This window comes from Rhinatrema bivittatum, chromosome 2 (assembly GCF_901001135.1).
Source record: "Rhinatrema bivittatum chromosome 2, aRhiBiv1.1, whole genome shotgun sequence".
Taxonomy (NCBI): Eukaryota; Metazoa; Chordata; class Amphibia; order Gymnophiona; family Rhinatrematidae; genus Rhinatrema; species Rhinatrema bivittatum.
In genome coordinates this window covers 21,542,226-21,567,391 of record NC_042616.1, presented here as the reverse complement: position 1 = coordinate 21,567,391, position 25,166 = coordinate 21,542,226, and the positions used below count along the sequence as shown (strand labels likewise).

General features: G+C 50.9%; 1 protein-coding gene and 1 pseudogene across 1 annotated transcript in view; both read right to left on the bottom strand.

The window, feature by feature from the left end:
• LOC115083664 overlaps nucleotides 1-25,166 on the bottom strand; it is a 256,969-nt pseudogene that overhangs the window by 148,108 nt on the left and 83,695 nt on the right.
• Nucleotides 22,201-25,166, bottom strand: part of LOC115085982 (zinc finger protein 260-like) — a 28,898-nt gene continuing 25,932 nt past the window's right edge. Inside the window, exons 3-4 of the mRNA XM_029592565.1 lie at nucleotides 24,965-24,970; nucleotides 22,201-22,985 (exon numbers count right to left, since the gene is read on the bottom strand). Coding sequence (XP_029448425.1) covers nucleotides 22,804-22,985; nucleotides 24,965-24,970 — 188 coding nt within the window. The 3' untranslated portion in view covers nucleotides 22,201-22,803. The remainder of the gene's footprint in view (nucleotides 22,986-24,964; nucleotides 24,971-25,166) is intronic.

Sequence of the window (25,166 nt, the reverse complement as noted above, 5' to 3'; positions counted from 1 at the left end):
TCAATAAGAGGTGTTCATGTTTCCTCCGCACATGGGTCTCCTGTACGAAGGCAATCATTGCCTTCTGCGCTTGTAACTCCTTTTTAAGCAGGAGACGCTTCTGAGGCGAATTCAAACCTTTAACATTTAGAGAAATTAAACGGGTTTCCATTGTAAAGAAAAGTTAGGTGACTCCCACTCCTTTGTGAGGCTAAGTACCCCCATCCCAATAAACGTAACGTTAGGGACTAAGTGCCCTCCCACCAAGAAAAAGCTCCACTTCACCCCAATCCATCCTTGTATAAGTATATCACTGACTGTCAGCTTGCAGAATTTGAACCCAACCCCTGTCTGGATACTGGGATTGGCCATCTGGGGTGCACTCCTCCCCCTTAGACAAGTTTAGACATCTCCCACCCCCCGCTCCCCAGGCCTTATGATAGTGAAGAAAAATTACACACCTTATAAATAGGTTTGCTGCAAAATAACTCAGAAACATTGGTTTGTACTATTAAACCTGTAAACGTGTAAACTTTGAAACTTTGAAAACAACCGTCCAATATTAATAACCAGAAGCTCATAGTCCACCCTAATTGCATCTACCAGAGTCTCCCTCTATGAAGACAAATGACTCCATCTCGCTGAGGTTCCTCTCGCTGAGAGATTAACACACAGATTCGCAGAGGGGTTCACATCCTCACCCCTGGACACTAGTAGACTGTTTGGAGATATCAGACTGCCTCTTCAGGCGTTTGCCTCCTTTGGCTGCGCGCTGCCATCTTGGATAGGTGTCTAGTTTAGATGTTGTAGCCGCCATTTTAGGTGCCTGGAAGGAGACTGGCAACTGTGCCCGCTGAAAAGCCTCCGCAGCTTCTTCTAGTGTTTGAATTTTATAAGTAACCCCCTTAACTTGAAATTGGAGACCAAAAGGGAATGTCCACCGATATCGGATGGAACTCTCGCGAAGGTTAGCTGTTACTTCCCGGAGTGCATACCTTTTAGCTAACGTGGATGGCGCCAAGTCCTGATAGACTGCCAATTTGTTGGTTTGCCAATTGATCTCCTTCATCTTCCTAGTTGATTCCAGTACCCGCTCCTTTTGTACATAGTGATGGAAGCATATAACAATATCCCGGGCACCATTGTCCCTTCGCGGCCCTAGTGCTCGATGCGCTCTATCCAGCGTGATATCAGCCTCTGTGACCACTGCAACATTTTGATCAGCGGTGTTCTGATTTAAAATGAAAGCACAAATTTGCTTCGCTACCAGCGCTGCATCAGAGAACACTTCTGTGTCCGGAACCCCTCTGATGCGGAGGTTACTCCTCCTATTTCTATTTTCTAAATCTTCCACTTTGTCAGAGAGAGCCATGACTTCTTTGCGACAAATGCCTTGCTGAGAATTTAAATGGTTGATAGAGTCCCCGTGCTGCTCCACTCGCAAGTCTATCTCGTCGACCCTGCGGCCCAACGCGCCAAAATCCTCCCTGAGATCAGACATGGCCGCCATGAGGTCGGCTTTCTGCTGGCGCAGCTCCGCCCGCAGCTCTATGAACCAGCCCCGTAGTTCATCCCTCGAGGGGAAGTTAAAACGAGTGTCCTCACCTCCCGAACTCGCGGCAGGGGGCTCCGGCAGGCTGCGCTCCGGGCTGGTCGGCGTTTCAGGCGCCGCGGCGGCCATCTCAGGATCCTGATCCTCAGGCGACTTGCCGTAAGCAAATTGTTTCAGATCCGTCGTTCGTCGCTTGCATGCCATGATGAGAGCCGGAACGCACTGCCTTTCAGGTAAACTGCGAATTTCGTGAGGCTGTGGGTGGAAATCGCTAAATGTGGACGGTGATTAGGCCTGCGGAGAGCGGAGCACTGCCCTCAGACGTCCTCTCTCATCGGCTCCCAAGAGCGCCCCCCACTGCCGCCCTTTTGGAGGGGTCGTGGCAGGGAGACTCCACGAACTTGTCCGGAGGGGTGCGTAGGAAATCCAGATAGTACCCCTCCCGAATGATGGCTAGGACCCACTTGTCCGAAGTTATCTCGACCCATCTGCGGTAAAACAGAGCAAGTCTGCCCCCTATGACGTCTTCCCTTGGATGGGTTGGCTGAATCTCATTGTTGGGTACGGCTGGGGCCTGAACCCGAGCCGGTTCCCCTTTTGTTGTGCTTGTTCCGAAAGGACTGGTTCCTGCCGGTAGGGCGGGGCGCTTGATAGCTGCTTCTGTATGGATTGAAGCACTGTGAACTTCTGCCCCTGGAGGATCTGGGGAAGGGTCGCTGGTTCCTCTTCGTCTTATCCTACGGTAATCGTGGCAGTGGGGACTCGCCCCATTTGTTGGCTAGTTTCTCTAGTTCGTTGCCGAACAGGAGGGATCCTTTGAAAGGCATCCTTGTAAGGCGCGTTTTGGAAGATGTATCGGCCGACCAGCTTCGGAGCCAGAGTTGTCTCCTGGCCGACACGGCCGATGACTCTCCTCTGGCCGCTGTGCACACCAGATCGGAAGCAGCATCCGCAAGGAATGATACTGCCTGTTCCATGTCTTCTCCCGGGGCGTTGTTCCTGGTCTGGGTTAAGCAGGCACATGTCACCACTGTGCAGCAGGCCGTAATTTGTAGAGACATAGCGGCCACGTCAAAGGACTGTTTAAGGATGGATTCCAGACGTCGGTCATGTGCATCCTTGAGCGCTGCTCCTCCCTCTACTGGGATAGTGGTGCTTTTGGCGACCACGATGTTGACTCCTGGGCAGGCAAGCAGATCTTTGGTTGCCGGATCCAGAGGGTACATGGCTGCCAAAGCTCGTCCCCCTTTGAACGAGGACTCTGGAGCATTCCATTCCAGGTCCATTAGCTGTTGTGCGGCTTGCAACAGTGGGAAATGGCGGGAGGGCTGGCAAAGGCCCTCCAGCAGGGGGTTCGTTCTAGGTTCCCCCGGGGTACCTGGGCCCGAGACGGCGAACTCAGCCAGGCATTGGGTGACTAAGTCCGGAAGCTCTTCTTTTATGAAGAAGCGTCTCATGGTTCGGTGAGGCTCTGTCCCCGGGGGGAGTTCCCCCTCTTCTAGGGGCTTGGCCTCCTCTTCAGAGATGTCCGAGTCCGCAGAAGTGGAGCTTCTGGGTAGTGAAAGCCTGCGCCTAGGTCTTGAGGGGCCTGGGGCATAAGGGTCCTCCCGTGGAGCATATGGTTGCTCAGTCATAGGTTCAGTTTGCATTTGAACAAAGGTGTGGACCCCTTTGAAGAACTCCACCCATGAGATAGACACTGGATCCAAGCTGAGGGGTGCTGTGTCCTTGGGGGTCCCCGTCTGTGGGGAGGTCCCACTGGGATTTATTAGGTCCAGGGTACCCCCTGAGGAGCTAGTACTCAGCCCTGGGCGGGACTGGCCCTGAACTGGATCTCCCAGGGCCTCCTCACACTGGATGCACAGGGCGTCGGCCTCCTTGCTTTGTGAGGTTCTGATGTGGCATGCTGGGCAGAGGACTTGAGCCTTTATGCCTGTTTCTGGTGGTGCCATGGCTGTTGGCGCGTAAACGTATGCGCTCCGGTGCGCCTAACTCAAGCGTGTAGATTATGCGTGCAGTTGTGCGGCCAAAGGGTAGTTATGCGCACAACTAGAAGGGCGCGCACATCCTGTATGCACCGCTTATGTGCGCAAGGGTTATAAGCGCGCAGGTCTACGCACACATGTACTTTGTGCGCCTAAATAGATGTGCGCTCGGCCAAGCGGCGAACGGAGCGGCCAAGATGGCAACGGCGAGCACGCAGGCAATATGGTGACCACCTCGGGGGGTCTCCACGTGGGCAGACCCTTGGGAAAGCCAGGGCCTGGCCCTGGTAGGGCGGATCAACCTGGTGGTGCTGGTCTCAATCGGTGACCTGTGCTCCTCCTCAAACCTCAGAGACCGGAATCGAGCGAAGATTTCTACCTTACCTTGTCTTCGGTGCTTCCTGGCTTCGTTATGGGCGGTCTCGGCTGCGGGGGGAGAGAGCAAATACCTTCAACGCCGCGCTCGAGGGTGCACCCGCTGCCTCTCAGCCGCATCCGAGAATCGGGGGCTAGGTCCTCGCCGCAATTCGGCCGCTGGACCGAAGCTCACCTCCGAGGGACCACGGAAATCACCTCGGGAATCTCAACTGGGGGAGGGACCCAAGGGTATCACTGCAGGAGAGCGGGGCTCGTCTTCAGGTAAGTTTCTTCTTTAAATTTTGGTTTTCTCCTTTGAATTTGGTTCTAACGCTGTGAGAGCGTGCAGATAGTTCCTAACTGCTATGGAGACGGAAAATACTGAGGATCTGCACTTCCTGCAGGGGTATATGTACTAGGGGCTGACATCAGATTGAAATCTGATCTGTCTCCAACTGCTAACAGGAGTACACTATACCCATTGGTCCTGAGTCCATCTGCCACACTCTAGGAAATGACCTTTGCTCAACTTCGGGAACTATTTCAGTTACAATCTCCTAACGTTTACCCTTATCTGCAAATATGTCATTTCATAAAGAAAGCATCCATAGAAGGGGAACTGTGCCCGGGAAAACCGCAGTTTGAGGGAGGGTGTGAGTGAGCAGATCGGGTAAAGGGAGGGCTTTCCAAGATTTATGGCCTCCTACAGAATGCTCCTCAATGTACACCAAACTATATCAAAGCATGGGAGAAAGATCTAGAGAAGTCTCTCTCCAGAGAAGAGTGGGATCTGATCCTCTTACAGGCCAAGAAGCATTCCACATCCGCTCCCCTTGTGGAAAATGGGTTGAAAGTTCTATTTCGCTGGCATTTATCCCTTCATAGGCTCCACTGTGCTAAAATCTGCTCCAATGGTTTCTGCTGGAAAGGTTGTGGTCAATTGGGTCCTTTTATCCCTATGTGGTGGGATTGTCCTAAGGTGGGAAGACTGTGGAAGGAAGTATCGGACATTATACACTGGATCTTGGGCAGAGCTATTATTTTGTCCCCTGACCGAGCTTCACTGAACGTCCCCATTGAGTGGGAGTGAAAGAGAGCTGGTTACCCAATTCTGTTTGGGCACACGGTGATTACTGGCAGCAATGTGGAAGCAGGAGCTGGTGCCCTCTTACTTCAAAAGTTGGACACTATGTGCATCTTATACAAGAAAACTGCCCAGAAGCAGCACCACATTCCTGGCTTTAATCAGGCGGGGAATCCGTATCTGCAATGGAGGGGAAATCCAGCCCCTGTGGCGTCTACGACTCAGTGACGAGGGATAATGCAGGCATTCAGACAATTTAAGAATCCCAATCAAAGCATCCTTTGTCTTATTTATTTGCTTGCTTTATCATTATTGCTTACATTAAGATGTCATGATTTTCTGTACTGCTATATTCCTGCATCTGTTTATACAAATGTTATTGCATTAATATGGATTAATAAAACTTAAATTAAAAAAAAAGAGTAAACAAAAGCAAGAGAAACAGGAAACTGATCTGGTTCTCAAAGAAGGTGGCTGATAAAATACAAATAAAAAGAACCGCATTCGAGAAATATAAAGGATCCCAAAAAGAAGAAAAACACAGGGAAGAACATCTGGTTAAACTGAAAGAAACGAAGAAAGTAATCAGGAAAGCAAAATGTCTGGCAGAAGAAAGGATTGCCAAAGAGGCAAAGAGAGGAGACACCGCCGGCTCCAGAAGGTCCAAGGCCTCCACGGTCAGACCCCCTTGAAAGCTGCTTCCGGGGTGTCCCACTCCAGGTCAATCACCTCCTGGATGGCTTCCAGAATCGGGAAATAGCAAGAGGCTTTCCGTAGAGACACCAGGATGGGACTCCTCTTTGGTTCTGACACAGGGTCTGGGCCGGGAACTCCCAGAGTCTTCAGGGTCTGGGAGGCCAGGGCTGGCAATTCATCTCTGTGGAAAGATCATAGCATGGGCCGGTATGGCTCCAGGCCTGGAAGGATTTCCCTGTCCTCCAATGAGACTGCATCCCCATCGTCATCCGTGGGGTCTGGATCCCTGTCAGGGATACCCTTGGTAAGCCTGCTGATAGGGCTGGGAGGACGAGGCCTTCCCAGACCAGGCAGGGGCAGCAGCCGACTGCGCCTGAACAAAGGCTTGGAAGGCCCTGAAAGAATTCCATCCAGGAAAAGGTTGCTGGGTCCATGCCTAGCCCAGGAGGAACTGGGGTAAGCCCCCCTGACCTGCCCTCTCCCAAGGAGGACGCAGCCCCGGGACTGCTCAGATCCGGGTGCTAACAGATAAGGTCGTGGCTGACCCATCCTCCGACTGGGAGAAGTTCTGAGAGTCCGGCCCTCCCTGGGCTTCCTCACAGCGCTGACACAGGAAGGATCCAGGTCAGGCTGCGCAGCCCTAATATGGCAGGCGGCAGAGAGGGGCGCTTGGGCTTCTTTGTTGCCGGAGCCGTAGTTCACTGTAACTTGTGTGTTCAGTCAGCCAGCACGGACTCGAGTGTGCACAAATCCACCCTGACGAGCGTAAGTATAAGCATCCAGTTGTGCACGAATGTACGACTGTGCTTATGCGCGCGGTTATGTGCAGAGATGTGCGCTCATTAAGGAGTGGAGTCAGGCGCACAGCAGGGCCGGCCCGCACCGCACGTACTAACGGTCAAGGAGGGGGGAAATGGCACCGCACCGAGCCTGAAGTGGGGCCTGGCCCATCAGGGGGCCACTAAACCTGCTCGGAAACCTCCTTCCCTTGCCCCAATGGGATCGGGAACGTCGTCGGTACGGCACAACGAGCAAGGAGAACGGAGGAAAGATTTACCAAAGCCTTTCCACGTCTCTGAATCGGAGGAGTTCTTCTTTACTTACCCGGGCTCAGCGCTTACTGGCTGAGTACAGGGATGGTCTCCGGCTGAGGGGTGAGAGGGCTTAGGCTTTCACCGCCACGCTCGGCTTCCTGCACCCGCTGCTTTAGTAACAAAGTCCACCCTGGGAACTGCTATCGGACCAAGGCAACCTCTGAGAGATCTCGGAAATCACCTCAGGAATTCTCAACTGGGGGAGGGACCTTTAGGTATCACCACAGGAGAGCGGGGCTCGATCTTTCTCCAACTGGTAAGGGGATAGCACCTCCACATCTGCTAGGAGACAGAGAGATACTGGATGGCTGAGGTCACTGATTTTATTTATATTTATACTGTGAACTGTTATGATTGTTATCAGAATAACGGTATATAAAATAATATAAACCAAATAAATAAAGCGGGGGAGGGAGAGGTGTAGACGTGACCTGGCTGAGAATTGAAGACTAAAAACGACCAAGGTTTAGAAAATTACTTTTGGGGTTCAACTTCTTCTTCCTTGAAATTTGTGGATCAGCAACAAGAGACAGAAGATCTTTGTACATTTAATTTTCACTAGAAAAGAAATGGGGTTAATTAGAAGAAGAGATTCCTTAGATATTTGCAAAGCCTCCCCTAAATAATTATTAATTATCTCCCCTGGTGAAATATTCTCTCTTGGGAAAGTTGATAATTCTAAAATATTTCTCTCTTGGCAACATTTTCCAAATTCTTAATTTTTCTTCTAACAAACTTTATCCTGAATGGACCCAGGAGAATTAATGAGTAAATTTCCCACCTTGTTCTCCGGTGCCTGCAGCCGCTTGGCATGAGCAGAGATTTTCTTCTCCTGGGTCCCTGAGGAGATTTTCCCTTCAATCCTTTCCAACTTGCTGCTCATTGTTGCTTCCGGCCGCTCCACAACCATCCACAGAGAGCCCAAAGTCCTGGGCTGCAGTGGATCCAGAGCCAGCCCTGCCCCCTCCTCTGATCCCGGGGGCTGAGGTCGAGAGAAAGTGAGAATTTTTTACTGGGCACTCTGGGAAGTAACAGAAAACACTCTCAGCACCTTTGCATCAAACCCATCACATTTAAACAGCGCTAACTCCCAAACCTCACACAGCAACATCCTATCTATGAAACAACAAAACTGGAAATGAGGTAACTTGCCCTAAAGCAGCTAAATAATGAACTTTTTGTAATATGTGAATTAGAGATGTTATTTTATATACTTTAAAAAAGAAGTACAATTTTGTCTGCTTTTCTGTCCTTTTCAATTTATCTTTTTGCATTTGGAGTGAATGAGTGCATTTGCATGTGATGAGCGCTAACTCATTCACTCCATGTCCGACGCTCCTTAAATAGGCACTAATCCCCCTATTGCATTAGGGGGTGGATTAGCACCCGTTTAACCCGCGTCCCACAGCAGGTTAAACAATGCGCTCGGCTGAGCTCACTGCATTGCATCGGCCCCATAGATTGCGACTTAAAGACCCGATCGCCACCTTAATTTCCTTCCCACGCTCCCAGTGCAGAGCCCCCGCCTGGAGCCCTTTACAGTCAGTCCCGCTGCTTGCTAGAAAACATCACAGGGACACCGGAAAAGAACGGGTTGGAAAGACACCGCTTAGGGTTGCCAGGTTTTCATGAAACAAGCACTTTTTCCAAAAACACAAGCCCAAAACACATGAAATTGAAACCCCAATGTTTGTGAGTCGCATAGATGACAAAGAAAGCTTAACTTTTTGCATGTTGCAAAAGGTCTGCATGATGTGCACAAATGTCACACTTACAAAATTTGCACATAGCCTTACTCTCAGATCGATACTGTAACGTGCGGTTGAAGATTTGGGCGCACAATTCGGACGCGTAAGGCGATCCTGCGATACAGTCTCCAGTTTCACGCGTCCATAGCGCTTCTTAAAACAGACACATAACCCTTTCCGCACCCAGCATGTATATGATATGTAAATGAATTAGCTGTTTAATGAAGGAATTAGCTATTCCCCTCCGATACTGTGACGCGCGCTCAGATTATCTCCTTAGTAACCCGCTATTTTGCCGCGGCCTTAACGTGTTAGTTTACCGCCTACCCTCTACTAGGTGTTAGTGTGGTGTTCGAACAGCTACATAGCGGAATGTACCATGGACGACCTCTATATATATATATTTGCAACTAAAGTGTAAAAAAACAAAAATGTGTATAAATACCTGTCACTTTCCGAATCCCCCAGGCGTGCGGTCATCCAGGCGGCGGCGGGAGCCGGCAGGCGGGTGGGCGCCCGTTCATCCAGGCGGCGGCGGGAGCCGGGGGGGCGGGTGGGCGCGCATTCGATCAAGGCAGCGGTGGGAGCCAGCGGGCGGGTGCGCGTTCGAACAAGGCGGCGGTGTGGGCCGGCGGGCGGGTGTTCATCCAGGCGGCGGCGGGAGCTGGGTGGGCGCACATTGGTTTCAGGCGGCCGGCGGGCGCCCGTTCATCCGGGCGGCGGTGGGAGCCGGCGGGCGCACCTTCGAACAAGGCGGTGGTGTGGGCCGGCGGGCGCGCATTCATCCAGGTGGAGGGAACCGGCGGCGAAAGCGGCCTCCCCCGCCGGCAGTGAATGAATGCTCGCCAGTGCGATTTCGGCGCTCAAGGCAGTCACATGCCGTGACGTCTGGCGCATTCATTCACTGCCGGCGGGGGCTGCCGGAGGCAGCTTTCGCCGCCGGCTCCCTCCACCTGGATGAATGCGCGCCCACCCGCCCGCGGCCTGGATCGAACGTGCGCCCACCCCCCCGCCTGGATGACCGCAAGCCTGGGGGATTCGGAAAGTGACAGGTATTTATACATATTTTTGGTTTTTTACACTTCCTGGTGCCTGTCATTTCAATTGTCAGTTGAAATGACATTTGAAATGACAGTTACCAGCGCACCCAGGTTACTGTATAGGCGCTGTATTAAGCGCCTATACAGTAAAATGGGTTGCGCGGGCCTAACCCTTCGCCTAACGCTTCACAGACGCGGCATGCATTTGCATGCAATTAGAAGAGAGTATCGAGCGCTAGATGAAGAGAACTGTGCATGCACTCTTTCAAACGCGGCATAACTGTATCGACCTGTCTCATTGCTGATGAGCCATCATTCTGCGACTGCTGGAGGGACTGTGCAGGAAAGGAAAAAGCGGCAAACTTGAGGGTTGCTGGCAGTCAGGTGGCCATCCCAGATCTAACGCAACCGGCACAAATGGGGTTTTTTTCCCTGCAGAATGGAAAAGAAATAGCCCAGCTGAATGTGAAATAGCCCGATCTGGCAACATTGTGTTTACTACTGTGGGGCCATAATGTTTGCAGGAGAGTTAGGAGGAATCTCCCTCCTGTGTCGGAGGAATATTTATGGCAAGGAAAATATACAGAAATAATATACAGAAAGAAATTATATATTGTCTCATTAAAAGAAATGCAATGTGTACTGCAAAAAAACTGCACCTGGAGAAATCTTGAAGGGAAAGAAGAAAAATATAATCTTCAAAAATACATTAACCTAATCTACCGGCCGATACAGTAAAAGCCACTCTCCTGTGCGCGGGATTCACTAAATTAATTTATTTAGCTCTTCTAGTTGAGAGGTTTGTTTGGTGCTGTCGAATGATGTCGCCTACATACCATGGCTAATTTATCTTGCTATTTAGGGAAAGCAGTGTTTACAGTAAGCAAACTTGCTATGTAGATCTGAGCTGGAGCTATGGTATTACAAGAAGAACTTTTTAATGGGTAATGGAGGCTTTTTCCTCTTTCAGATGGCTCTGGAAGTATCTGTCTTTTTGGCACTAGGTACGAGCATGACTGTGTGTGACTGGATCTTCTTGGTGTTTGGGTTCTGGCCGGGTTTGGCCTCTGTTGGAAATAGGATGCTGGGCTTGATGGACCCTTGGTCTGACCCAGTATGGCAATTTCTTATGTTCTTTGTACATCTTCCATTTTTTTCACTTTCCCTTCCAAAATAACAGTTCTTTTCTCAACCAATATCAATGTTTCTTCAACCTTATGAGATTTAGTCATTGCTTCCTGCACAGTGGCGGTAAGTGTGTTAATAGATTTCTGCATAATTCTTAAAATGTTCTTTATTTCTTCTAATGACAGCACAAGAACAGAAGTAGTACTGAGAAAAGGTATATTCCCTGTACGTACCAGGATCAGTCCAGACTCCTGGGTTTTGCCCCCCCCCCTCTAGCAGATGGAGACAGAAGTTTACAAACCAAACTCCGCCTATATCTAGGCTGGTGCCACCAAAAGTCTGGCAGTATTCTTCTGTCTCCTAGCAGGTGGAGAGGGTGCAAAACCTACAGTCTGTGTTTTGGGCCTAGGATTTAGGCGGTAGTTAAGAAAAAAAGAAAGAAGGAAAAAGGAAGTAGTTTTTGAGTTTAAAAAAAAAAAAAAGGAAGAAAGGTAGGTGTTGTGATTAGAGGGGAGGACCGCAGAGGCTTGCCTGCTGGTCCCAGTCCCCGCCTCCCAGGGGTGGGTAAGGTCCTGAGGGGACCGTTCCCCCTGGTCGAGGCAGCCGAGGAGTGGGGGAGCCCCATATCCGGCAATTCAGGTCTGGGGGTGATACCGGTGGTTCCGGCTCACTCCCCCCAGCTGGCTCCGGACCTGAGGTAAACTTAAAAAAAAAAAAATTGTTTTATTTTTGTTCTTCTTGTTGTGGGCTGTCCCGCCGGGGTTCTGGGCGATCTCTCTCTCTCTCCTTCGGTCTGGTTCGCAAGGAAGGGCTCTGCTTCATTTTTAGGTGCGCGGGCTCTTCTCCTCGCTCCGCGGCGGATCATGCCCCGGCAAGCGGCTTGCCGGGCCTGTGGGTCCGCGGCGGCGCGGCTGTCCAGGGACAGCCTTTGTTCCGGGTGTGTGGGAGGGGGAGGGGGAGAGGGAGGGCCGGCGTCGGGGACCCGGGGGGAGGGGGGGGGTAGAGAGCCTCGCGCAGGGTCCACCGCGGCTTCCTCAGCTGTTTCGGGGGGGTCACATTCGGCGGCGCCGGGGACGGCCGCCATTTTGGGAACTTTTTCGGCAGGAACAGCAGCCATTTTCTCTCCTCGGGGAGCCGAGAAAAACGCGGGCCTAAGGGAGAGCAGGGAGGATGAGGCCCCGCTGCGTTTGTCACCCCAGGATGAGGCCTGAGAGGACCACTGGCCCCAGCGAGGATTCCCCCGTGGAAGGGGGGGAAGATGAGGGGTCTTCCGACTCCTCTTTCAACTCACAATTTGTGCTCCTCATGCACAAGACTTTTAAGGCCCGCCGCATGGCCCGGAAGAGGACCCAAGGAAATCTGCCCTCGGAGTTAGGTCCCACGGCAGAAAAAAGGGCAAAGTCCGGTCCGGGAGCGGAGGGTCCGGCCAGGGTCCGACCCCTTCGGTCCCGGGGGGCCGGGGGACAACAAGACTCCTCTACGGAGTCAGAGGAGCCGGAGGAACCAATGGAAGATCAGGATTTCTCGTTCCAACCCCCGAGGGGGGTGGAGGGAGACGGAGAAACGGGGTCCAAAGGTTCGGGAGCGCCTCATGGAGCTGAGGGGGATGATCCAAAGGTAGTCAGGTTGCTTAGGAAGGACGAACTGGGGCCCTCATTCCGCAGTTCCTGGGGAGCTGGGAATCCCGCTTCCGCAGGTTGAGTCTCGTCTCGGACAGACGGATCCGGTTGTGTTGGGACTCCGGGGTCCTCCCTCAGCGTTTCCTTTACATTTCTCGGCCTCGGATTTGCTTTTTAAGGAGTGGGATATTCCAGATTTGGGGCTGAAAGTGGCAAAAGCCATGGATAAGTTATATCCTCTGCCGGAGGATGTGCTGGAACTGTTGCGCTTACCGAGAATAGATTCCGCGGTAGCAGCGGTAACAAAGAAGACCACTATCCCGGTGACCGGCGGTACCACGCTTAAGGATTTACAGGATAGGAAGTTGGAAGTTCAGCTTAAGCGAATTTTTGAGTTTTCGGCGCTGGGAATTCGTGCGGCAATTTGCAGTAATTTTTCTCTGAGGGCAGGTCTTCGCTGGGCGCAACAGCTTTTGGCCAATGAGTCTTTGTCCTCGGATGAGGTGCGCCAGGCAAGTCGTTTGGAAGCGGTCATTGCCTATAGTGCAGATGCATTTTATGATCTTTTGCGCACCTCGGCCAGAACTATGGTATCAGCGGAAGCGGCGCGGCGCGGCGGCTGCTATGGCTCCGTCCTTGGGCAGCGGACGGGACGTCCAAGGCACGGTTGGGCTCCTTACCTTTTAAGGGGAAGTTGGTGTTTGGCAAGGAATTGGAGGATCTGATTGAATCCTTAGGCGAGAATAAGGTGCATCGCTTGCCAGAGGATAGGCCCAGATACCGTGGGACTCCGGCCTCTCGTCCTCGTTTTCGTGGCGGTCGCCGGCCACGGACAACTCGAGGATCGACCTCCTCGTTTCGTCACAGTGCTACCGGCAGCAATGTTACTCTCAGTCCTTTCGTGGGCGCCGTTTCGGTCGTCCGGGAGCCGGTCAGAGTGTGCAGGGGGGGAAGCCTGCACAATGATGTGAGGCCGGTCCGTTCCGTCGTACCCAAGATTGGCGGCAGGTTGAGCCGGTTTTACGAGGAATGGACAAGGATCACGTCTGATCAGTGATATGTATATTATACAGGAACATCGGTATATAAAAACTAAAAATAAATAAATAAATAAGTGATAAGACATGGTTACGCGTTAGATTTTTCACACCGGCCGTCCCGGTGTTTCCTAGTGTCGCCTTGCGGTTTTTCAGAAAAGCGCAGGGCGGTACGGTCGACGCTAGATCGGTTGCGAGATCTCGGGGCAATTGTTCCGGTTCCTCCCGACGAGCTCCGAGAGGGCCGATACTCCATTTACTTCGTAGTGCCCAAGAAGGAAGGAACGTTTCGTCCCATTCTCGATCTAAAAGCGGTCAACAGGTGTCTGAGGATCCCTTGGTTTCGTATGGAAACACTGCGTTCGGTAATCGTGTCGGTAAGGAAGGGGGAGTTCTTGGCATCACTGGATCTCACGGAAGCATACCTTCACATTGGCATTCGGTCGGATCACCAACAGTTTCTTTGTTTTGCGGTAATGGGGCAGCATTTCCAGTTTCAGGCGTTACCATTTGGTCTGGCAACGGCTCCTCGCACATTCATCAAGATTATGGTGGTAGTGGCAGCGAGGCTCCGCGAGGAAGGACTGTTGGTGCATCCGTGTTTGGACGATTGGCTGATTCGAGCCAAGTCCAAAGCACTCTGTCAAGCGGCGGTTCAGCGAGTTCTCCAGCTGTTGAGATTGCTGGGCTGGGTGGTCAATGTGGCCAAGAGCCATCTGGTTCTGTCGCAATCCCTGGAGTATTTGGGGGCTTCGTTCGACACGTGTCAAGGCACGGTGTCACTTACGCAGGAGCGCATGGTGAAGTTGCAAGGACAGATCCGAATGTTGTTGAGAAAGCCAATACCGGTAGTATGGGACTACTTACAGGTATTGGGGTCTATGAATTCCACTCTGGAATTGGTTCCATGGGCATTCGCTCATATGCGTCCGTTACAGTCAGCGTTGCTCTCCCGCTGGCGCCCAGTATCGGAGGATTTCTTCCTCAGCTTGCCACTGACACAGGATGCCAGAGACAGCTTGACCTGGTGGCTCTGCCCGGACAATTTGACTCGAGGGGTCTCGTTGGAGACTCCATCATGGACGGTGTTACCACGGACACCAGTCTGTTCGGCTGGGGAGCAGTCTGTCTCGGGCAGTCCGTTCAGGGGCAGCGGTCGTCGCGAGAGGCGTCGTGGACCATCAATCGGTTGGAAACTCGGGCGGTGCGGCTGGCTCTTTTGCGGTTCCTTCCGCTTATCCGAGGTCAGTCGGTCAGGATCCTGTCGGACAATGCGACCACGGTGGCTTACATCAATCGACAAGGGGGAACCAGGAGTCAGGCGGTAGCGTCCGAAGCGCGGTTGTTGATGATATGGGCGGAGTCCCACCTGTCCAGTATTGCGGCCTCTCACATAGCCGGGGTAGAGAACGTCCAAGCGGATTTTCTCAGTCGCCATTGGCTGGATCCCGGAGAGTGGGAGCTCGCGGAGGAAGCATTCCAACTCGTCTGTGCTCGGTGGGGCACGCCAGCGGTAGACCTGATGGCTACGTTCAAGAATACAAAAGCTCCCAGGTTTTTTGCTCGTCGTCGGCGGAAGGAGTAGACGCTCTGGTGGTGCCATGGCCGACAGACGTGCTACTCTATGTGTTTCCTCCGTGGCCTCTCATAGGCAGGGTGCTGCGTCGAATTGAGAAGCACCCAGCAGAGGTTATAGTAGTCGCTCTGGAATGGCCAAGAAGGCCGTGGTTCGCGGATCTACTGAACCTAGCGGTCGAGGGACCACTTCATTTTCCGTTTCTGCTGGACCTCTTGCATCAGGGGCCCATTTGTTTCGACCTGGTGGATCGCTTTTGTCTAGCGGCATGGCTTTTGAAAGGCAACGGTTGAGATCAAAGGGATACGCGGAGACGGTGGTTTCTACTCTTCTGCGTTCCCGTAAGAAGTCTATGTCGTTGGCTTATGTGAGAGTATGGAGAGTTTTTGAGTCCTGGTGTATTGAGCACGGCGTGGCACCTACTCGAGCGGCTATCTCGGACATACTCCTTTTTCTACAGGAGGGTTTATCCAAGGGTCTATCCTGTAGTTCCCTGCGGGTGCAGGTGGTGGCGCTGGGTTCCTTGGGACAGATTCAGGGAACATCGTTGGCAGCGCATCCGGATGTAGTGCGTTCTCTTCTAGGAGCGAGACATTTGCGTCCTCCGTTTCGGCAGCCTTGCCTGTCTTGGAATTTGAATGTTGTCCTTAAAGCCTTGTGTGCGGCCCCATTCGAGCCTATTCGTAGGGTTACGCTCAAGGATCTAACTCTGAAGGTGGTATTCTTGGTGGCCATGGTATCGGCGCGACGGATTTCTGAGCTTCAGGCTCTGTCATGTCGGGAGCCTTTTTTGCGGATTTCGGACTCGGGAATCTCGTTGCGGACGGTACCATCATTTTTGCCCAAAGTGGTTTCGTCGTTTCACATAAATCAGACGGTCGAGTTGCCATCGTTTGTGCAGGCGCAGGATTCGGATCCTACGGCTAAGGATCTTCATAAGTTGGATGTTCGGCGCGCCCTGCTGCGGTATTTAGAGGTCACAAAAGCATTCAGAATGTCGGATCACCTTTTCGTTCTCTATGGTGGTCCGAGGCGGGGGAAGGCAGCCTCCAAGACTACGATTGCTCGATGGCTGAAGGAGACCATTCGGTCGGCGTACCTTTTGCAGAGTAGGTCGTTGCCCGCTGGGTTGCGGGCCCACTCTACTCGCACCCAGGCCGCTTCCTGGGCGGAGTGTCATCACATTCCTACAGAGGAGATCTGTAGGGCGGCCACCTGGAAATCGGTACACACGTTTGCCCGGCACTATTGTTTGGATGTTAAGGCGCCAGGGTCGACGGGGTTTGGAGAAGGAGTGCTTAGAGCAGGCCTCTCCGGCTCCCGCCCCAAGTAAGGTAAGCTCTGGTACATCCCAGGAGTCTGGACTGATCCTGGTACGTACAGGGAAAAGAAAATTAGGTCCTTACCTTTTGCTAATTTTCGTTCCTGTAGTACCGAGGATCAGTCCAGAGTCCCGCCCAGTTTTTGGGTTGATGCCGGGAGGGCCTGTGTAGTCTGTACGTTATCAATCAAGATGTGTTACTGTTGATACCTCGAGTTCGGTTCCCCAGTTGGGGGGTGTTCACATTGGTGTTGAGGTGATTTAATTGTTATTGGGTTCGTATTTTTTGGTATGGTACTGCTTTGACATTAAGTAATACTGCCAGACTGTAGGTGGCACCAGCCTAGATATAGGCGGAGTTTGGTTTGTAAACTTCTGTCTCCATCTGCTAGAGGGGGGGGGCAAAACCCAGGAGTCTGGACTGATCCTCGGTACTACAGGAACGAAAATTAGCAAAAGGTAAGGACCTAATTTTCTTTTATTCATCGTACTTCCTACCTCCAAAGGTCCTTCACCATTGTTTCTTAGCTGTTCCGGGCGATGTTGTGCCAAATTTTTGTGGCTCCTGGAACCTGTTTCCATCGGGTTCACCGAAGAGACTTCCTCCTCTCTTCTCTGGGCACCACTTATTACCGAAAAAGACTGCTTGAGTAAATCCACACTAGTAGACAATCTCATGGGTGGTTCCGGTACAGTTGGATATCCCGGGCTCAACGATGTCTCCAGCGTCAAGGGGCTCGGCCGCTGCTCCTTGCCTGCCCCAGCGACTACAGGTTCTGGTTTAGTTGAAGGCGTCCTCTCGAAGGCTGCTTCGATCCTCTGTTGGCGTAGAGGTAACTTAATGGACTCGAGCTTTCCTCTTTGTGTGAGGCATTATTTAGAAACTCGAAAAGGCAATTTTCCTGAGGTATAGCTCGATAAGAATTTTCATCAACCAAGAACTGCAGCCTGCACATCCTCACAGGTCCCTGTTGAACACTTTTAACCTTTGCATCTGCACCTTTCAGTTTCTTTCTAACTATTTTCATCATTTTATCAGTTTCCCTTTTGAAAGTGCATTGCTAGAGCCGTGGATTTACATATTGTCCCCTTCCAGTGATTAATTCAAATTTGATCGTTAAGATCACTATTACCAAGTGGCCCCACCACTGTTGCCTCTCATAAAATCCTATGTTCAATTCATAATTACATCTAAAATTCTCTTGTTGGACCCTGAACCAACTGCTCCATGAAGCATTTGTTTATTCCATCCAGGAACTTTATCTCTCTAGCATATTCTGATGTGACACTTACCCAGTCAATATCAGGATAATTGAAATAATAAATAAGGGCGACTGCCGCTGACTTCCAAAGGGAAATTAAAAGCACTTTTGGCAGAAGGGCAATAGGATTTTCATTTTGGGCTTCAAGGCTTCTTATTTTCAAAACCTCGTTTCCATTTAAATACAGTTATCTGAGAACTGTTTAAGGAGAGAGCGACTGAATGGGTGTAAGGATCTTGTGTGTTATATCACTAATTTAAAGGGCGTCTGATCTGACAACACATTCATTTATTTTTTATTCACCTTTCCTAGTTGTAGACAGGGAACTGAATCAGCCTTTTATTTTGATGCTAATAACATTAAAGAAAGTAAAAAAAAAAATTAACAGCTGAGGGAGACAGGATCTGTTATTGATTTCTTAAAGTTAGAATAGTGGGAAATTGTTCCAGAGAGGACGCGGTCAAGCTCCAGAGAGGACGTGGTCAAGCTCCAGAGACGACGTGGTCAAGCATAAAGCCAGAAAGAACTGTGGCCTCTAAAACATTTCATCTTTGTCAAACCCAGCGCACACAAGTCATCGTGGGAGTCAAAGGTAAGTGCACCAACGAATACGCGTGTGAAAGTATTAAAGACTTTTTAAAAAACCACATTTAAATAGTTAATAGTGCAGTAAATAGTGGATAAGATAGACAGAATGTGAAACACAGCTATAGTTATCTGAAATGTTTGGAATGTTTTAAAACCTGGTACCAAGGTTAAAATATATTTATTTGGGTCACAATTCATGTTTAGATTTGTTTTCCCAGTAAACCATATTCTCTATTGCCAGTTTAATAAATTTAACTTTAATGATACCAAGTGTCAAAATAATTAATTTTTCTTTTATTGGTGAAACTTTGCTGAGGAAAATTATAAACTGTTAACTTATAACAACTTTAATTAATCAAGGAAACCCCAAAGCCTGAGCCACACAGCTCCCTATGTGACCGTGCGTAAAAAACAGTTTATAATTTCTGAAGTGGTTTACATGTGCATTAAAAGAGATGCAGGATACTAATCCCCCAAAGAAAGCTTCAATCTATGCAGTTTATTTAAGCCCAGAGGTTGGATATTATAAATGCCCTTATTCCTGAGACACCTTTTAAAGGAGCCACAGAAATGATGCATCACATCCCACAAAGATCCAGTGCTCTCCAGGAGGGTGCAGGACATTTATAAGCGTAGGCTGCAGTCTGGACTCTGCCCTCGTCCCCCAACCTGAGGGAACCAGCAGTGCACAGAACGTAACACTTATTTTACCTTATATCTGTGATCCAATCAGCCCAGGAACTCACCCTCATTTGTCTTAGAATAGAGATTTATTGTAAGGCATTACGGTGCCAGAACAAATACTAACAACTTAGCAATCTTAGGGACTTCAGCAAAGAATGCACTCCTGGTTATTAGCTGGACAGCTCTGAATAAATTAGCAGAAGCATAACACATCCTCTTAGCTGGAAAGTAATTATCATTTATGAACAGTTCTTAGCAATCTTAGACACTTATAATGAATCTTAAGTACTTTGAAGATTCTCGGTTTCTGATCTGCGAGTGAAGCTGGAGGTCTCAGACGCTGTCTCTGTCCGAGTGCTGCGTGAGAAGCGAGAAGGCCCGAATGCTGTCTCTGTGACTGGGAAGCAGGCTGTGGGTCTCTGCGCCTTGATGAAGGGCAGAGGACTCCCCTGGTCCCTTGAAAAGAACCTGGCAAGTTCAACTCTGGCTGAAGTAGCCGGGCTGGAGCCCCTCTTCCAAGCAATGCTGCAGGCCCTGGACTTCCTGTAGGTGCTTGGTTGCAGGGAGGGGCGAGGAGCGATTGCTCAGATGGCTTCTGGCCAGTGTGAATGGGATCTTCTTAGCCCAGCTCTGAGCCCCTCTTCCCAGCTGCTTTTAAGGACAGCGTATGCAAATTCAGTAGTTTCATGCATATGAACACAGGGACAGGTGTCACATTCTGATTGGTTCTTCTTTCTTGACCCCCCAGCTTGGCTTCCACACCTCCCCCCCCCCCCCTCCACCCGGGGAGGCCAAACTTCTGCCACCTGGCAGCTGACTTGGATCTGGTTAGGGTGCCAGGTACTTCTGAGCTTGGCTGAAGCCTCAGCTCGGTCGCTCTCACCCACAGACAGCAGGGCTGCATTGTCTTGTCTCTTCTCCAGTTACTGAGAGAAGATTTCAGTTTTTAACAGAGGCTTAGACAAACAGTGAGCTTGGCCCAGGAGATGAGAAAGGCAAGTATTGCAGCTTTGTCAGATGTTCAGCATCTCTGTATTTCTCAAAAAACAGGCCAGGAGCCAATGTGAAGTAAAAGTTCATTTTATTGTCCAAAGACTGTTCCAAGGCAATAGCAGAGAGAAAGTCGAGGGAGTTACAGGGTCAGTTGCCAGTCTGCTTCCTGGCTCCTTTCTGTCCACAAGAGCTCCAAGCTTCAAAAGCTAAGTAGAGGATATTATTCCTGCCTGAAATCTGGATGTCTGCTCAGCCTGCTGCAGTGAAGGGCAGGGAGTGTGGACCTGCGGTTCTCAACCTTTAGTCTATCAGGACCCACCTGAGAGATGAGGCTCACATGCGTGACACACGGAGCACATGACCATCATGGGACTAAATACAGGCACATGCTCTGCATCCACAGGAGTCCCCCGCGTCCTAACAATGAGTGCAGAGCAGAACTGATATTTCCCTGTACAACTCCCCATACAAAAAGATATTCTGATTCTGGTGCCATCTTAACAGCATCACAAACTCCCTCTACTACCAGGTGCATTGTAAAATAATACAAACAACCCCCTCGCTGTGCACATCTATCCAACCTCAGCAGCACTAATTCCAAGAAATGAAACAGCACCAGCCCTACCCATGAAAAGGCAGCAGCTCACCCCCAGTGCAATATCCTATTGAGGAAAAAATACACTACATAAGGCGGATACAAACCCCATCTCAGTCACAGACAGAGCTGCCTTCACCTAATGCAGAATAAAAGAGCCCAAATTACAAATGCAGAAACTAAAACTGGAATGGAAACCCCAAGCCCACCTTCTGCATGCAGTGCAAAACTGGAGCCTAGAAACAGAAATATATTTCCTCCTCCACTGAGCGAAGTTCAGAGAGAGAAGAAATGCATATTCTCAAACCTGATATAGTACGGCCCTTGTACCCCGTCCCTCCCCTCCATGCCCCCATCACCCTCACTTCTCCCAGCTACTCAATCATCCCCTCACCTGCTCCTATCCCTGTCCTACATTCCCAACACCCCCACCCCACATCCTCTTCCCCGTGCTCCCTCTCTCCCCTAATCAGCTTTCTGCCCTTCCCTACCCAGAATCCCTCTGACCACCTCTTTCCTACCCCTTCCTGCTCAGCATCCCCCACTCCCCTAACCCAGCCCCCCACATCTCCACCTCTCTCTCCACTTCCATCTCTCTTCCCTGCCCAGCAGCCCCCAATCCTTCCCTCCTCCATCTCTCCATACCCAGCAAGCCCAACCTCCTTTCCCCCACCCCTGACTCCCTATCTCCCAAGGCCTTCCTGCGCAGTACAATTCCCCCTCCTCCTGGCTCCCAGCCAGCAGAAAAGCCTTCAGTCCAATCCAGAGTCTCCCTCCCTCGTTATCAGCAGCAGATGAGGGCAAGAAGCACTTAAGAGAGGAAGATGAGGAGGCAGCAGCAGCGGATCTACAGAGCAGGCACCTTTCTCCCTTATGCTCCTTCTTTCATATCCAGACCCTATGGGGTGAAGAGAGCATCAGCAGCCTCACTGCCAGGCCAGGCCGAGGAAGATAAAGTTGGTGTCCTGCCGGGCCCATATGAACAGGAGGTGGTGATATCGTGCTCTGATCTGGGTGCAGGCGGAGGGAACAACCTCCCACTGGCCAGGAAGAGGAGAAGGCAGCAAGAGCAGCTTCCTGTCATAGTCAATAAAAGAGAAGTCAGCCAACTCCTGCCCAGACTGCTGAGGAAAGATGAGTCCTCTGCTGGCTCTGCGGCTCACCTCCCGGGACTTCGGGACTCAGTAGTGTCGCTAAAGCCAGAAGAATGCTGGGCTGCATAGAGAGAGGAATAACCAGGAAGAAAATGGAGGTGGTGATGCCCTTGTACAGGGCCTTGGTGAGGCCTCACCTGGAGTACTGGGTTCAGTTCTGGAGCCCAAATCTCAAGAGGGACAGAGACAGGATGGAGGTGGTCCAGAGAAGGGCGACCAAAATGGTGTGGGGGTCTCCATCAAATGACTTATGAGGAGAGGTTGAAGGACCTAAATCTGTATCCCCTGGAGGAGAGGAGGTGCAGGGGAGATAGGATAACGACTTTCAGATACCTGAAAGGTTTTAATGATGCACATTCAACAAACCTTCTCCGTTGGAAAGAAAATCAGTAGAACTAGGGGTCATGAAATGAAACTCCAGGGAGGACGGCTCAGAACCAACGTCAGGAAATATTTCTTCAGGGAGAGGGTGGGGGATGCCTGGAATGCCCTCCCGGAGGAGGTGGTGAAGACAAAAAATGGTGAAAGATTGCAAAGGGGCATGGGATAAACACTGTGGCTCCCTAAAGGCTGAGGATGGAAATGAGAAAAGAGTGCATGAGGGTAACTTGCTGGTGCGGCGGTTACTCCCCTAAACCAATAAGCCTGATACTTGTGATGTAACTGCAACATTGCTCTCTGCTTCAACGGCAAGAGATAACGGGGAATTGGACTCAGACAGAAACCAACAAGGGCCCTGACTAATGGTTTGGGAAACTAAGTATGGGAGTGATTGCTGATCAAGCCACCTTCAGTCAGGGCAGCATCCAAAGCCTCTGCTTGAACTACAGTGCAGCGGTCAAACACTACCTGCAAGCCAGCACACAGGGACTGAGCTCTCTGGGGAAAACTGTCACAGAGTACAAAAAAATAAACTACAAGTCATGCAAAACACCCATGTTGCCAAAATCGCTACTTAGCTGAATAACCTTTCCAGTTAAGGAGCACCGCTCTGATCCACCCACTGCCCACCCACAACTTTCTCAGCCTTTGAACATAACTGGATATTCAGCAGCAGTAAGATGGAAGGATAAGTCCTACTTATCCAGCTTTCTGGCATCTGAATATCAACCTTCCTGATTGTTATAGCTTACTTGATGGAAATGCAGAAGTTTTATTTTTCTTGCATCTGGCATTTTAATATCTTTATTAGGCCACTCTTCTATTCCAAAACTATATGAAAGCATGTGAACTGAATTTGACTCCTGTGCAACTTTTCTGGTGGCTTGCAAGGTCTTCCTTTCTACTGAAGTTTTTACCAGACACAGTACATTAACTTGGTTTTCCTCCAGTATGAATTTTCTGATATTGCATGACATGTATCTTCTGACTAAAGCTTTTGCCACATTCAGTACATTTAAATGGTTTTTCTCCAGTATGGATTCTCTGATGAAATAACAAATGCACCTTCCGATAGAAGCTTTTACCACATTCAGTACATTTAAATGGTTTTTCTCCAAATATGGGTTCTCTGCCTTCTGAGACGTGCCTTGCCACTGAAGCTTTTACCACATTCAGTACAAATAAATGGTTTTTCTCCAGTATGGACTCTCTGATGCTGTCTGAGACATGCCTTGTCAATGAAGCGTTTGCCACATTCAGTACAAACCAAGTAAATGGTTTTTCTCCAGTATGGATTCTCTGATGCAATGTAAGAGATGCCTTCCGAGAGAAGCTTTTGCCACATTCACTACATGTAAATGAGTTTTCCTAGCGTGTAGCAGATGGACTCAGGACCAATGGGTATAGTGTACTCGTGCTAGCAGTTGGAGACGGATCAGATTTCAATCTGACGTCAGCCCCTAGTACATATACCCCTGCAGGAAGTGCAGATCCTCAGTATTTTCCGTCTCCAAAGCAGTTAGGAGCTATCTGCACGCTCGCCGAGCGTTAGACCAAATTTAAAGAACAAATCCTACCTGAAGACGAGCCCCGCACTCCTGCGATGATACCCTCGGGTCCCTCCCCCAGTTGAGTTTCCCGAGGTGATTTACGTGGTCCCTCGGAGGTGAGAGCCTCGGTCCGGTGGCCGAATCGCGGCAGGGACCTAGCCCCCGAGCAAGAAGAGTTCGGGCGCGGCGCAGAGGCAGCCTCGGTCCGGTAGCCGAATCTCGACGAGGACTTAGTCCCCGAGCGAGAGGAGTTCGGGCGTGGCTGAGAGGCAGCGGGTGCACCCCCTCGAATGCGGCGGTGAAGGTATTTACCCTCTCCCCCCACAGCCGGAGACCGCCCGGGACGAAACCGGGAAGCGCCGAAGACAAGGTAAGGCGTACATCTTCTACTTAACCGGTCTCCGAAGATCGAGGAGGAGCAGGGTCTGCTCACGTGGAGACCCTCCAAGGAGGTCGCCATATTGTCCGCACGCTCGCCGTCGCCATCTTGGCCTTGTTCACCGCCCGATCGAGCGCACAAATTAAGCTAAGCGCACAAGATTAATTGGGGGCATATTATAGGCGCACATATTTAAGCTAGGCGCACAAAATGTGGGCGCACATTCTTAGGCGCACATTAGAAATTTCCCGTGCATAAGTTACGCACACAGTACAAGGCGCACATCTACAGCTAGGCGCACACCGGCGCGCACATATTAGACGCAATGGAGCACATAAGAGCTTACGCGTCCATAGAAACGGTACCTCCAGAAATTGGCATAAAAGCTCAAGGCCTCTGCCCAGCATGCCATATCAGAGCCACACAGAGCGAGGAAGCAGACGCCCTATGCGCACACTGCGAGGAGGCCCTGGGAGATCCAGGCCAGGGCCAGTCCCACCCAGGGCCCAGTGCTAGCTCCTCAGGGGGCACCCCGGACCTAGCAGGCCCCAGTGCTTCCATCCCACAGATGGGGACCCCCAGGGAACTGGCGCCCCTCAACCTAGACCCAGCATCGATCTCCTGGGTGGAGTTATTTAAAGGGATTCACGCCTTTGTCAAGATGCAGTCTGAAACCCGGACAGACCAGCCATATGCGACGCCGGAAGACACCAATGCCCCAGGACCCTTGAGGCCTAGGCACAGGCTCCCACCTCCCAGAAGCCCCGCCTACGGGGACACGGACTTCTCCGAGGAAGAAGTCGAGCCCCTCGAGGAGGGAGAACTCCCCTCGGGGACAGAGCCGCATTGAACTATGAGACGCTTCTTCTCAAAGGACGAGCTTCCGGACCTTGTATCCCAATGCCTATCGGAACTCGCTATCCCGGGCCAAGACACCCCGGGGGAACCTATGTAGTTAATTCCTATCTCGCTTCTTCCTAGCTACTATAGCTCCCAAGTTTAATCCCCCTGTTATATTGTAACTTTGCTAGTTTCGGCCTTCTTGTTTTGGTTACTCTGGTTTATCCCTAGTTCCATGTAAACCGGCCTGATATGAATCCCATTCATGAAGTCCGGTATAGAAATATTTTAAATAAATAAAATAAATAAACCTAGAATGAACCCCCTGCTGGAGGGCCTTCGACAGACGTCCCGCCATTTTCCCCTCTTACAGGCGGCACAACAGCTAATTGACCTGGAGTGGAATGCGCTGGAGTCCTCATTCAAAGGGGTCGAGCCTTATCGGCCATGTACCCCCTGGACCCAGCAACCAAGGAGCTTCTGGCGTGCCCCAAAGTGGACGCCATAGTTTGCGCGGTCGCTAA